A 13,128-nucleotide genomic window follows, 5' to 3' on the forward strand; every position below is an offset into this window, starting at 1 on the left:
CTGAGCTTTGCTCCCCAGTGAAGGCACCAGATCCCTCTCCCATCCATGATGAGTCAAGGCAGGGACCAGCGTCCAGGAGGAAAAATTCCTCCCAAGTGGTTAAAATCCAGCACCCAGGGTCTCTGGGGCTGTCCCCCTTCCAGGAGAAGAGGTCCTGGCTCCTTGTCTGGCTGTGGAGGCACCTGCCAGAGTTGGCTTCATGCCCACGTACCTCCATCCACCTCCTCCAGAAAGGAGGTCACACCGTTGACCGGGAGGTGGTGGCACAACCTGCCCCCCCCCGCCTCGTGCTCATTGCAGCCTCTTTCTTCCCCCAGTCCCTTTGGACCCTGAAAAAGTCCTCGAGGAGCTGCAGGAGAAGGATAAGTTAGAGGAGGTAAGTGGGTCCCTGGGTACAGCGTAGCTTCCCTGCGGATGTCCCCCAAGGTGGGTGGCCAATGAAGCCCCCCCTCGGGGCCTGACCCGTTCTTTCTATGGCAGCTGGGCATCGCCAACATCACCTATGACAAAATGGAGAGGGAGATGATAATCAACGATGAGTTCAGCACACCCCTGATCATCACCATCGTCACCCTGGCTGGCTCCCTGCTGCTGATCGCGGCCATCTACGGCTGCTGCCACCAACGCTTTTCCCAAAAGAAGGACCAGGTAAGATGGAAGGGGGGGGGTAGGACAGGTACCCCAAGACCTTTTTGTCCCAGAGGCATCTTCAGGAGATGAAGATCATCAACATTGCTGTCTCTGCTGGTGGAGACATCCTGGCTTGCCCAGCGGGCACCACCTTTGCCTGTTACTCAAGGGGTGCCCAAAAGCGGTGGGGGCTCTGGAGGGGCAGGAGCTGCCCCTTTGGGAGGGTCGGGGAGGGAGGCAGCCAGGATTAAAACCAGGGAAATGAGGGGCTGGTGGTGGGGGGGGTACAGTGACGAGCAGCACCCATCCCTGCTGCCACCCAGGGCACCGGGCAGGTGAGCAGCATCCTTGGGTCATAATTTTGACAAGAAAGGCTTTCTCAACCCAAAACCCCCTCTCCAAACCTATCTATACTCCCCCCTCCCAAAAAAAAAAAAAAAAAAATTTCTCAAAATACTTTTATGAGTAGGGGAGCAGGGTTGGGTGCCCAGCATCACCCCGATGGCTTCCCAGGGGCTGCGGGGAGCCCGTAGCTGTTTGCAGGGTGGGAGGACGGCAGGAGGACAGCCACAGGAGGGCATCAATGCTGTACGGCTCAGCCTTTAGGAGGGCTGGGCCAGGGCCAAATTTCAGAGCAGCAGCAGGATTTTAAGGAAGAACAGACATGAGGGGGGAAAAAAAAAAAATTTAATTTTTATCTCAGGAAGCAATTCTGGGTGATTTTAGCGTAGCATCCACCTGCAAGGACTGGCTGTTCCCACGCCCTGCGGCACCGGTGGGGAGAGTTCTGCCACCGGCTCGAGGTTTCCATCGGCCCCTGCTGCTGTTGCTGAGGATTTAGCTCCAGAGGAGAGACAGTAACAGAAACGGGGCGGGGGGGGGGGGGGGGGGGGGGGAAAGAGGCTAAATGATGCAATTAGGGTAAACCACCCTCCCGATGGAGAAGCAAACCACTGCATCCTACACAAATTGTTTTCCCTCCAAACCAGCTCATCCTTCCCAGGGGGTCCCAATCTCTGTCCCATGTGCCAGGAGCTGCGTCAAGGCAAGGGAGAAGGCAGCCTTTGCTTTAAATATTTGCAGTCTAACAGAGATGAACACAGGAGGCAGGGAAGGGCAAACCAACGCCGGCGTCAGACTTGTTTTTCCAAGGCTTGATTTTTCAGGAGGGAAGGGGGGAGGACGCAAGACCTTGACAGATATTTGACCTCCACCGTGGTGCCCTTGGAGCTTACAGGGTTTCACAGCTGGGCCATCCCTCTGCTGAAATCTCCCTAGTGGGGGTGAAAAACAGCATTTTTCAGGGAGCAGCGTTAACATTCTTGTCCCGTATTGTTCAGAAAACAGGTAGAAATAGGGTATTTTTAGCAACGGGAACACATGTCCCTCAAGTTACATGGCGCAGAGGAACAGCTCTGGCTGAATTCTCTGGAGGTAAATACCTACCAGCCACAGGGGAAGGTAGCAAAACCAAAGCAAGGGATGCCAGTTCCTTGGTACGGCTCTTGCTCAGAGCATGGGAAAAGATCTTTTTCCAAGCAGTTTGCAGTAGGTTTTTAGAAAATCAAACACATTTCTCCTTTCTGGATTTGTTTTTGGGTGATTTCTTTTGTTTTCCTCCTGCTTCTTTTCCAAAAATGACTTGAAAGTTTTTTTTTATTTTTATTTTTCTCCAACCCTCCCTCCCCGCCCTTTTAAACCCTGCTGTTGTTTTACCTTGGAAATAACCAGCACATCCACCCTGATCTCCCCGGGTTTGATGATGGACATGTGGCCCTGATCTTTAACGTGAGTTCCAACGTAGGGATCGGAGGGGCGGGCGCCGCATCCGTAACACCCCCAACTCTCACCCCTGGTGCTTGGTAGGGTTCAGTAGCTTTTAACAGGACTAAAGCCTACTAAAGCCCAGCTTTAAAGACCCCTTCCCCTTGCTGCACGGCGGGGGGGGGGGGGGGTGTGCCTTGCCATGGGGGGAGAAAGCGCTGCCTGAGCATCCATCCACCTGAGGATTGTACCAGCAACCCCACGGGGCGAGACAGCCCCTGCGAGAGCCCAGGTGCCTCCTCTGCTTTCGAGCATCCCGCCATCCCTGCCCAGATTCCTGCCCCCCCCGCCACGTGCGAGCCAGGGGACCCCCAGCAGTGCCTTCGCAGCCCCCCCTGCTAGCGCCAAGCCCTGCAGTTTTGCTTCTCCATCCCTTTCCTTCTCCGTGGATTCCCTCCCATGGCTGTCTCCTGACACTTATTAGGAGCACTGTAATAGATCAAGCTGTAAACCCAGGCAGATTTTAACAGGGGTGCCCACTGAGAGCCCTGCGCTCCCCAAAAAGGGATGACCAAGGACTGCAGTTCCCCGGTGAATCCCTCCGGGGCAGGACAGGGATGAATGCAAAATTAGGATGGACTGGGGGTCTGCCAGGGGATGAGGGGCTGGGTCAGAGCCTGGAGCACAGCATACCAAAGGACCGGGGTGATACAGTACCCGAATCATCTTTCCCTGCCTCGTTTTAACCAAGAGCTCGAGAATGAGGAAGGATGATGCTTATGGAGGGGCAAGTGGGCCAGCAGCATCTGCAAGGCGGGAGCCGCCCCCAGGTCAACAGAGAGAATAATAATAAAGCAGCTAAAAAGGGACAGGGGGGGGCAGAAAGGGGAGAGGAAGAACGGATTTGAGTTAGGGAGGCAGGAGTTGGGATGCAGGGTCAGGGCGAGGCAGCGATGCTCACCCTTTTCCCAAGGTCCTGGGGGGACCAAGCTGCAGCTGGGCTGAAGCTGGCAGCTGCTCCTGGAGGTTTTCCACATGTCTCTGGCTGCTCTTTCCTCCCTACCACCATCAGCAGAGTCTCTCTCTTGCCAGCTCCATGCTATCCCCTCGCTGCGCCGGCGCTGACTGCAGCCCCCAGCCTCAACCTCACCGTCAAAGTCTCTCTATATACATCTATACGGGACATCAGCCATGGCTGGCTGGGAGGTGACAGCCCCCAGGTGGCATGCACAACCTGGCCAAGCTGTTTTTCACTGGGGTTTCTGGGTTTTCTTTCCTCGCAGCAGCGCCTGACCGAGGAGCTGCAGACGATGGAGAACGGCTACCACGATAACCCCACGCTGGAGGTGATGGAGACCTCCTCTGAAATGCAGGAAAAGAAAGTGAACCTCAACGGCGAGCTGGGGGACAGCTGGATCGTTCCTCTCGACACCCTCATGAAGGACGACCTGGAGGAAGAGGAGGACACGCATTTATAGGATACAGAACTCAATCAAGCAAAAAACAACGACCACCACCCCCCAAAAAAAACCCCCCATAATCCCTACACCCACACAACTCCAAAACAAGGCAAAATTCCCAACAAAACCCAGAAAATCCCTTAATGAACTAATCACGGCCCCTTGTGCCACCACGTGGGGTGCAGGATGGAAGAGGAATGGACACAAGAAGACACCTCCAGGGCGCATCGTCAACACAAGCCACCATGGTGGCCGAATCCAGACAAGCATCCTCCATCACCCGCAGGTGCTCAGCAGGACCTACCACACCAGCCGTGGGCAAACGGGGTGGCTTTGCTCCCGAAGAGCTGCTGGTGTCTCCTCTGAGCACGTCCCCTCCCGTCCCGCCTCCGACCACGCCAACTGCATCCTCCAGCTACCGAGCAACTCAAAAATAAAAAGAAATAAATGTAAATAGGATGGGAGAGGGACCACAACTCCCAACTGCAAACTGGCACCTGGCAGTTAAAGCTAGAAAAATCCTCTGGCCCACGCGGTTTAGTCATCACTCTGCCCTCCCCGACATGAAACGCCCAGGTATTGAGCAGAAAAAGCTGGAACAGCCTGTTCCTTTTTAATCCAGTTTCCATCCTCTCCCCATAAACTGCTGGCTGAAGCGCACAAGAGCCCTGCATTGTGCCATAGGCAAACGAACACATCCAGACCCAGCTGGATGGGAGGGATGCAGCAGTGCGAAGCGATGCTCAGTCCCGCACCACCCGCAGCTGCGCCACAAAGGGCTGCAGGACAGATCCTGCACCCGGCTGGAGATCATGAGAGGCACAGCAGCTTCTTGTATTGATGCAAAAGGGAGGGAGAGGAAAAGGGAATTGCTATTCCTTGAGTTCATCCCTCCTAGGAGGAGTGTAATAAGACTGAGAGCAATGCCTGGTCGCTAGCCCAGGCACGAGGTTGGGGCTTTCGTGGTGCAGGAGCCCAGCTCCAGCGCAGACCAGCGCTGTCGCTGCATTTCCCTACAGAAGCGTTGATTGCCTTCCAGTAATTATGCAGCAGCATCTCACGGCCCACATCCATCCTCTCCTGAGACCGTGGGTTACGTGCACCGTGATGGTTTGTGATTTTTGTGGTCACGTTTTCCTGCGTGAGCAGCAGAAGTGATAAAAGAGCAACAGAAGCACGAGCCAGGTAGCTTGGTGGTATTCGGGGTTTTCCCATCGGTACAGCCCTTGGTGTTTCCTCTGCACGAGGTTTATAAGCTCAGTCCACATTCAAGCTCTTCTTCAAAAGCCAGTAAAGTAACAGCAAAAAAACCTTTCAGCACAGCAGCAAAGCTGGGACTGACCTTTGTCCTGCAGCCCTTGGTCTCTTGTCCAGGTCTCCCTTTGCCGTAAGTCTTTAGAGGGGAAAAGAAAAATATGCAGGAGCAGAAAGCGGCTGGACTGAGGCCATCTCTGGTTTTCCACTCCGATCACAGCTCCCAAATGGCTCTAAAAGGATGGGGAGAGTTTCACACCTTTGCTCTGGCTTCGGTGAAGCAGTTCAGCCCCGGCAGAGGCAGGGATCAGAGTGGGGCTCCATCCTCCACCACACGGGAAAGAGAGGAGAGGACCAGAACGACACTTGGGCAAGTGCATCTCCCAAACACGTGAGGACGGAGGCGGTCCCAAGCCCTCTGCAAGCCAGAGGAGCTGCAGATGGAAGAGCAATGCCTAAGCACGGCCCTTCTCCCCTGCTTGCCATAAACCGTGCATTCACCAACGCACGATGGGGTGATTTCCTTCGGGCTCCGCCACCAAGTCAACACGATGGGGATCCGCTCCCATGGCTGCCCTGAACAAGGGGAAAAGCGGAGCCAAGCAATGGAAAGCTTGGAGAAACCCAGGTCGAGTCAGTCCTTGGAAGTACTTACAAAGGAGAGGGTTGGGGTGGTCTGCTCGGCCCCAGGACAGAAGCTGGCAGAAGATACGTCTCCTCAAAGGAATTGGATCTTCTCCCTTCTCTCCTGCACCAAAGGGCAGACTTTCAAGTGTTCAAACTTATATATTTTTGTATGTAAATATGCCTGCTATTCATTAGCAACATATTCAGCACACTTCACTTACCTGTGCACTGCACTATGGGGAAATAATTTTGGAGGGAATTAAGAAAAAAAAAAAAAAAAAAAAGTAAAATCTAAAGGCCAATCTGGTAAGGGATCAAAATTCGACACGAAGCAGGAAAACACCTCCCGCCCAGATAACCCCACACCATGGCTTTGTCCCCGCACCAGCAGCATCAAGTTCAGCTCTTTAACATTGCAGCAAGGCTCAAAGACCCGGTCTTGGCATTTGCAATTGCTTTCGTGAGCACATTTGCTTCCCAGTTGCCCCGAGAGATGAGCGGCTGGTCGGTGACCTCGCGTTTCTGTCCTTTGCAGAAAATAAGTGCGGCAAAAACATGGGGCAGCAGCAAGGCTTTGGCCACAGGGGCTGGTGTTGCCGTAAGGATGCCCCTGGCAGAACATCTCCAGGCAGTCTGGTTTTGGCATGTGCCTAAAGATCCCCCTTCCCAGCAAAGAGATGCCAAAGTGCTTTAATGAATCAGGTCCAAAGACTTTCCAAGAGAATCCTACAAAAGCTTGAGATAAGCAACCTTAAATCTTTCCAAGCAGAGACCAGTGAAGATATTAACTGCTCAGCAAGTGCTTATAGTGATTTATATTTGAATAGGAATTGTACATTTATTTATTTTTCCAGACACCATATTTTTAAACCACTAATATTTTATAGTAGATTTTCCTTCCCCTATTTAAAGAACTATTTCCACGGAAAAAACAGTACGTTTTTTATGTTGAGAACATTCTTTTTGGAAAAAAAAAAAAAATCAGGTAGGAAATGCAGTGATGAGCATCTTTGGCCTTAATCCTTCCCTTTGTAGACTGTAGCCATAACTCTTAGACCAAAAATAACAAAACAAACAAAAAAAATCTACCCAGGCATTCATTTCCTCCCTCCCTGCCCCTCTTCCCTTCCCCACGCTCCTCTTCTCTCCCCCAAAACAGCTTTAACATCCGACACGTTGTACAAAGAGATTACTGCTCTTACCTTTTGGTGAGAGTTTTACAAGCAGCTCAGATGGCCTTGCAAGAGACTTTTCTATTTTCAGATTCACAAGGAATGTGTAAATATTTTAGGACCACTTATCTCCTGCTCACAGTGCCATGACCCAACTGATGAGGTTGATACTGTTACTGTTGCCTACAGAAGACATACAGAAGAACACATAATCCATGAAGAACTTGCAGAAGGAGAACCTATTTCCCAAGGCGGCTACCCATTGAATCTTGCACATATACTAGAGCTCTTACGTACTGTATAGCAGCATCTCTCACGGGGACAGGAGTCTGATTTACACTGGAATTTACTGAGGAACTGGATTGTAGAGATTATTCTTGCATTTTCCTACAAATATATTTTGAAAGCATCATGTATTTCTGTCAATAAACATTCTTATGTAAAAGACTTCTTTCTTGGCTGAGTGAAAATAGGTGGGAGGAACAGAGCTTGTGCTCAAGAGCCACAGCTACCCCTTAGTAGATGTTACAGCTGGCAATGGTCTGAGCTTATCTGGAAACCCAGCATCACAGGGTCTGCGTGGTCCTGCTAGCAAGACCCTGTGAAAACATTGGACGAGCAGGAACAAAACCAACCCAGACCTTCAGAGGTAGCCAGCCATAGAAGAACTTGTATTTTTCCCCATGCAGAAGGAAGTACGATAGTGGTGGAAAATTTCTCTTAATTCAAAAACCAGAAAACTCAGAGGGGTGGGATGCTTAGTTGATGTGGGTGAGGGCAGCCCCACCACAGCCAGAGCGCCTGTTTGAACTACTTTAGGCTCATGGAAGGAAGGGAGAGGGAGCTTGCCCTTATTCCTGCACGGCATCCTAACTCACTCCTAGCCTGCAACCCCTCCTCACACTTAGGTCAGGCTGTGGAGGGAGGGAATCAAACCTCATGCCCCCAAGCCAAAACACCCTAACGAAGGAGGGCCATCAAACGAGGGCAACAGCAGGGTGAGCAGCAGCATGAGCAGTTCATCATTTCCATTTGCCTTCAAGTGCCCCAAATAAAACATTTTGTTTCAGGTTAAGTTTCCACTTATGCAAAGGAAGAAAAAAAAAAAAAAAAAAAAAAAGGAATTTGGTTTGATTCAAATATTAAAAACCAGTGGTTTGCATCAGCCTATGTTCTAACTCCGTGTTCCTCCCCAATAAAAGTTCTTGCAACTGCTAAGCACATGCTGAATTTATGGGATACCAACCCAGCCCATCCCTGATTTGAAGGAACAGGATATTTTCTCAGCTGTTCTGCAGTGCAGAGGGACACGGCAGGCTCCTCCAGCAGGAATGGTGCCTGCCACACAGACACAACACACCACCAGATTCACAATTTCGGCACCACTACAAGACCTTCACAGACATTTTTCCATTCTTAGAAGCAAGCAATGTTAGAACGAACAGATCTTAAACACCCTTGCTAGCATATACATTTTTATTAAGAAAAAAAAAATGAACAAAATACATTCTCTCCTTATGTACATTACATACAACATAACTACATTTGTAGATATTCCTTGTATCACTCATTCATTTATGTACAGCATGGGGCTTACATATCAACCCAGAAATTATCAAAGATGATTTATGCCAAGGAAGAAAATTAACACTCCAGGCTGAACAAAGATCATCCATTTATCTGTAAAGAAAAGGGCAGGATGGGGAATCACCAGAGTCCAGGAACAATGCCTGTAACCACCATGGGCTCAACATAGGACCAGTCAATATTTGACTTGCCTATTAAAACACGTGTGCAGTTCACAGCGTTCATCACCCCACGGACACTCCTTTCCAGCCCAGGGCTGTCTGCACCTCTCAGTTCAGCTCTTCTGTGGTCAAGTGTCTGAGCCAACAACTGCAGGACAGACACCAAAGGGAATTCAGACCGACACCAGAGCCTGTGGGATTGCTGTAAAGATGCAAATGCTTCAAGTCGGATGCCAAAACAGAAAAAAGGGCCAAATTGTGGACAGGGGGTGGACACTCAAAACTCCAAGCACTACATAGGGGTAGCCAGCTTTTGGGGACCACACGAGGGTGTAGGAGGACAAGATAAACATTGAAGGTCCAGACAAACAAACCATCACATGGTATAGCACTACAGTAAGAGTAGAGGCAACAGCTCAAAGAAACAGCTTGAAAAAGCACCCCTAACCAGGTGATGGTGTCCAGCCAGCCAGCTTATCGGTGTTAAACCCCAAGCTACCCAGATCCTGTCTACGCTATCAACTCATCTAAAAGAGAGGTTATTTCAGCAGTTTCAAAGTACAATGTTCAAAGGGAAAACATTTACCGAGGCTCAATACTTCTAAAATGAGGCACGCTGCATCTCAGCATCTAAATGTACAAGATGCACATCACTACCAGCCCACAAGGATGGGAAGGTCATCTCCCATTAACTGAGAACGAGCCAACGGGCTTTAATTTTCTGCTCCTGGGCAAAGTGGTCTGCAAGGTTCGGGGCCTCCGTGACTCAAGACTCCCATAAACACAATTGTTTGTATAATTAAGCTCTTTCCCCTGGCCTACGATCTCCCCAGCATCCCCTCATTTCCTGCTGTGGAGGAGGGTATGCTGGAAGACATAGCAGAAAATACAGCTTTAGTAAATAGTAACAGCGACTAATGACTAGGGGTTTGTTTTCTTTTCCACTACCCAGCACAGCAGCTTCTGAAGTGAAAAGCGTTTTGCACATCAAAACATCAACAGGAGGGAGAGAGGGGAGGAAGGATGGGAATGATGAGGGAGAGATGAAGGAAATATTCAGCCTCCACTGCTAGTCTGCCTTCCGAATTACCACAGCAGACAAAAGGGGTAAAGGAGTCAGCGGCACAATAGTTATCTCCTCCATGGTTAGATACAAGGTAGATAAAACCCTTCTCCAGTATAAGAGTTCTCCGCAGTGCTTGGGGAAGGAAATCACGCTGTCATCTCTTGACTAGCATGTATTACTGCAGGGTAAGCAGAGGTAGAAGGATCATCTGCTGTTCAGACTGGAGCATTTGCAGTCAAGTCATTGACTTGCAACTAAGAAAGCACAGGTTGGTAACAACCATTTTCCCCTTTTAAGAGCTGAGGTTTCTTGTCAAAATCTCAAAAAAAAAAAAAGAAAATTAACTTTTCAGCCTCAAAGTGGCTTCTTCAATGAACAGACCCTGTTCACACGCTGCAGCACTTTTCTATTTAGTGAAACACAAAGTAATTGATTGAATCCCTTGGGCAGCTAGTTACAAAGTCAGGATATTTAAAGTGTATTTTCTCATCACTGGGGAGAAAAACCTGTCCATTGGTATTTGGGACATGGAGAAGACTGCAAGCACTGGAGCCACGATTGTGGTCTAGCCTCCCCACCAGCATATTAATTAAGAAGCTAATCTCCCTTAATGTCACTGGCAGCTTTCATCAGAAAGCTCTGAACATTTTTAGGTTTTAACAATCTCTTAAGATGGCCAGACCTGGTCTGATAGCTGGTTGTGCTGCACAACCTCCAGTATGTTTGAATAGTGTTAAGCCTAGCTGGCTTCCTTGCAATCGCTGCAGAGGGACTGGGGAGAAAAAAATTTTGTATTAGTCTCTCTGGTGTCTTTGGGGTGGAGAGGGCCAAAGCTCGAGATGAAGTTTCAGGACTAGAAGATCCTGGTATTGCATCACTTCGATTTGAAAAAGAGCCAGAGAATCCAGCTCACATGAAAAAATGGGCTCTAAACAGCAGACCTACTTGCTAGAAAAGTCTTCAAAGTCCTTCCACAAAAGACAGACCACATTTTAAACACATACTCACATGAGCCACCACTACGTTATCCCAAGCCTATTTTTCTTCCCATTCTCTCTGGCCTGCTACACTGCAGAAATAAACCAAACACCCCAACTACCAGCTGTTTGCCTCCACTGGTGAAAGATTTGGGATGATGAAAGCAAGTGCCAGAAACCTAGGACAACTTAAGGGTTGGTACCATCACCTTTTTCTTCTGTCAAACAGCTGTCGCACTCCTGGGGCCACGCAAAATAAACCCTGCTGAGACAGGAGGGAAGGCTTATCACAGTGCTGAACGTTGGGGTCACGGAGGGGCACAAGTAAATAGGTGTATGCTGCAGTGTTACGCTGACAGCACACCGTGCTGCTGCTGGGAAATCGGCTCCCACGCTTCCCCATCCTTAACCCGGAGAAGGAACAGCCCTTGGGGAGAACAACGTAAATCACGGGGATCCTCCCTGACTGTTTCAGAGGCAGCAGTAAGGAGTTTTGCAAAGGAAGCAACTAGAGTATGATGATGTGACACGGATGTGACATGGAGAAACTGATGCCTCAATAACCACCACACAGCTCTAACCTTTAATTCTTCAGCAGATGCTCCATTAAACTTAGGGAAGACAGAAAGCACAGCATTTTAATAGCAGTGAACAGTCACACAGGGAAAGAAAAAGTCAGAATAAATGGGGGAATACCCAAGGGACCGTGCTTTGACCATCATGCTGAACAGCATATAAACTATGATAGATTTTCCTTTCAAATTGGTAGCAAACCCAAAAATCTAACCTGGTAGAGCCAGTTTTGAGCTATTCACTCACGCCACCTCTCCCAGGAATGAACTGCGATGCCACACTAGAGCTGAACAGAGTCAACTGATTTCTGACAGGACTCAAATACTTACAGTCCCCAGGTCGTCAATAAAAGCTGTGCTGACTTACAGCTAACAGCTGGAAGCCAAGGAAACACGTACCTTTGCCTGCACCAAGTATAAATTAAGATTTCAGGGTACTGACAGCAGCTTAAGCAAGTCTGTGGCTGTAGATATTCAGAAGCAGAGCCCTGAATGTGGGTCACAGCAAGTATCTGGAGTTCATCGCTAACAAACCAGTTCAAGCATACGAAAGCAAAGGAGACAGCAGCAACATGTTTTGGATCTGTGCTTGGGGAAGATGCTGCCTTGCAGACCTCTACACCGAAGCCATACAGCTGGTGTTCTATACAACCCACACAACCACTATCCTCTTCAGAGGTTTACGTATATAACCAAAGCATCCGTGGATAATCCAAAACTCCATCCAGTTCTTTGACCTCTGCCAGGAACACCAAAAGTATACCTGCTGGCATCAACTGTAACGTTTTCTTGTGGGACTCTCAAACGGCAATACGCAGGTCATTAACTGGCTTCCACTCTAAAACCACATTTGGATCCATTGCCTACAGATAAAAGCATCTGGAATCAATTTATCCAAGCGCTGAGCCATGTATTATTATAATTGTTCCAGTACAGTAAACCTACTTTTTCCACTCCAACTTTTCATTATAATAGAGGCTTTCAGTAAAACAGGGATTTTGCCTATAAGTCATTAGCACAACTTGAATAATTTCCAGCACAACCTTTTCCATGACAGGATATGATTAGGTCTACCCTACCCATAGGCATTTGGACATACACTAACAAGCTTCTGATAGTACATTTACATTTCAACCGTATTTACAGCTTATATACTACTATCAATCTGTATCAAGAACAAGTCATATAGTTGTTCTTAAACTCTCCTTTCACAAAATAAGACCCATCTCGAAATGATCATGTGTACTTATTAAAATTGGCCAAGCTCATTCAGAGTTTCTATAATCTTCCCCCTAATTAGAACAGCAATATTTTTTTTTTTTTTTAACTGGGCCCACCTCTGTTTCTGTAATAACTACAGCTATAAAACAACACAAGCACTTCCAGAGACATACATGAATTGCTTTTACTGTCAGGACTTCACTTGACAATAGCCAAATAATCTTTAATTCTGAGCCAAACACAACTAAGAAGCTAAATTTCAAAGCATACACCAGGACTCAAGGTTTCACAAGACATTTTTCCACTTCTAAAAACAAAGGTACTGAATGGAAATGTATCTAATAATTTTTGCCATTTTTCCCAGAAGCAGCACAGCATTACATCAACAGAATTACTGCATGTACAGAAATGTAGGAGCATTCAAGTTTAAGGTTGCACAGAGCTAATTCATGCTAAAAGTTTCACTCGATAAGCTCTACAAAAGTATTTCCTTCTCAGTTCTGAAATACAGGAGGCAGCAAGAGAATTAATAGTATTAATGTTACAGGTACCTGCCACCCTCCTGCATCTGAAACAAGCAGCACTAATGCTAACCTTTCTTACAATAAGAGCGACAAACAAGTTTCAAGTGTTTCTC

General features: G+C 48.4%; 1 protein-coding gene across 1 annotated transcript in view; it reads left to right on the forward strand.

Moving 5' to 3' along the window:
- Window positions 1-7,354, forward strand: part of PODXL (podocalyxin like) — a 46,173-nt gene extending 38,819 nt beyond the window's left edge. The window contains exons 6-9 of the mRNA XM_030015518.1: window positions 318-376; window positions 481-648; window positions 2,362-2,418; window positions 3,678-7,354. Coding sequence (XP_029871378.1) covers window positions 318-376; window positions 481-648; window positions 2,362-2,418; window positions 3,678-3,872 — 479 coding nt within the window. The 3' untranslated portion in view covers window positions 3,873-7,354. The remainder of the gene's footprint in view (window positions 1-317; window positions 377-480; window positions 649-2,361; window positions 2,419-3,677) is intronic.
- Window positions 7,355-13,128: the final 5,774 nt, after the last annotated feature.

The sequence above is a fragment of the Aquila chrysaetos genome, chromosome 5 (assembly GCF_900496995.4).
Source record: "Aquila chrysaetos chrysaetos chromosome 5, bAquChr1.4, whole genome shotgun sequence".
Lineage (NCBI taxonomy): Eukaryota > Metazoa > Chordata > Aves > Accipitriformes > Accipitridae > Aquila > Aquila chrysaetos.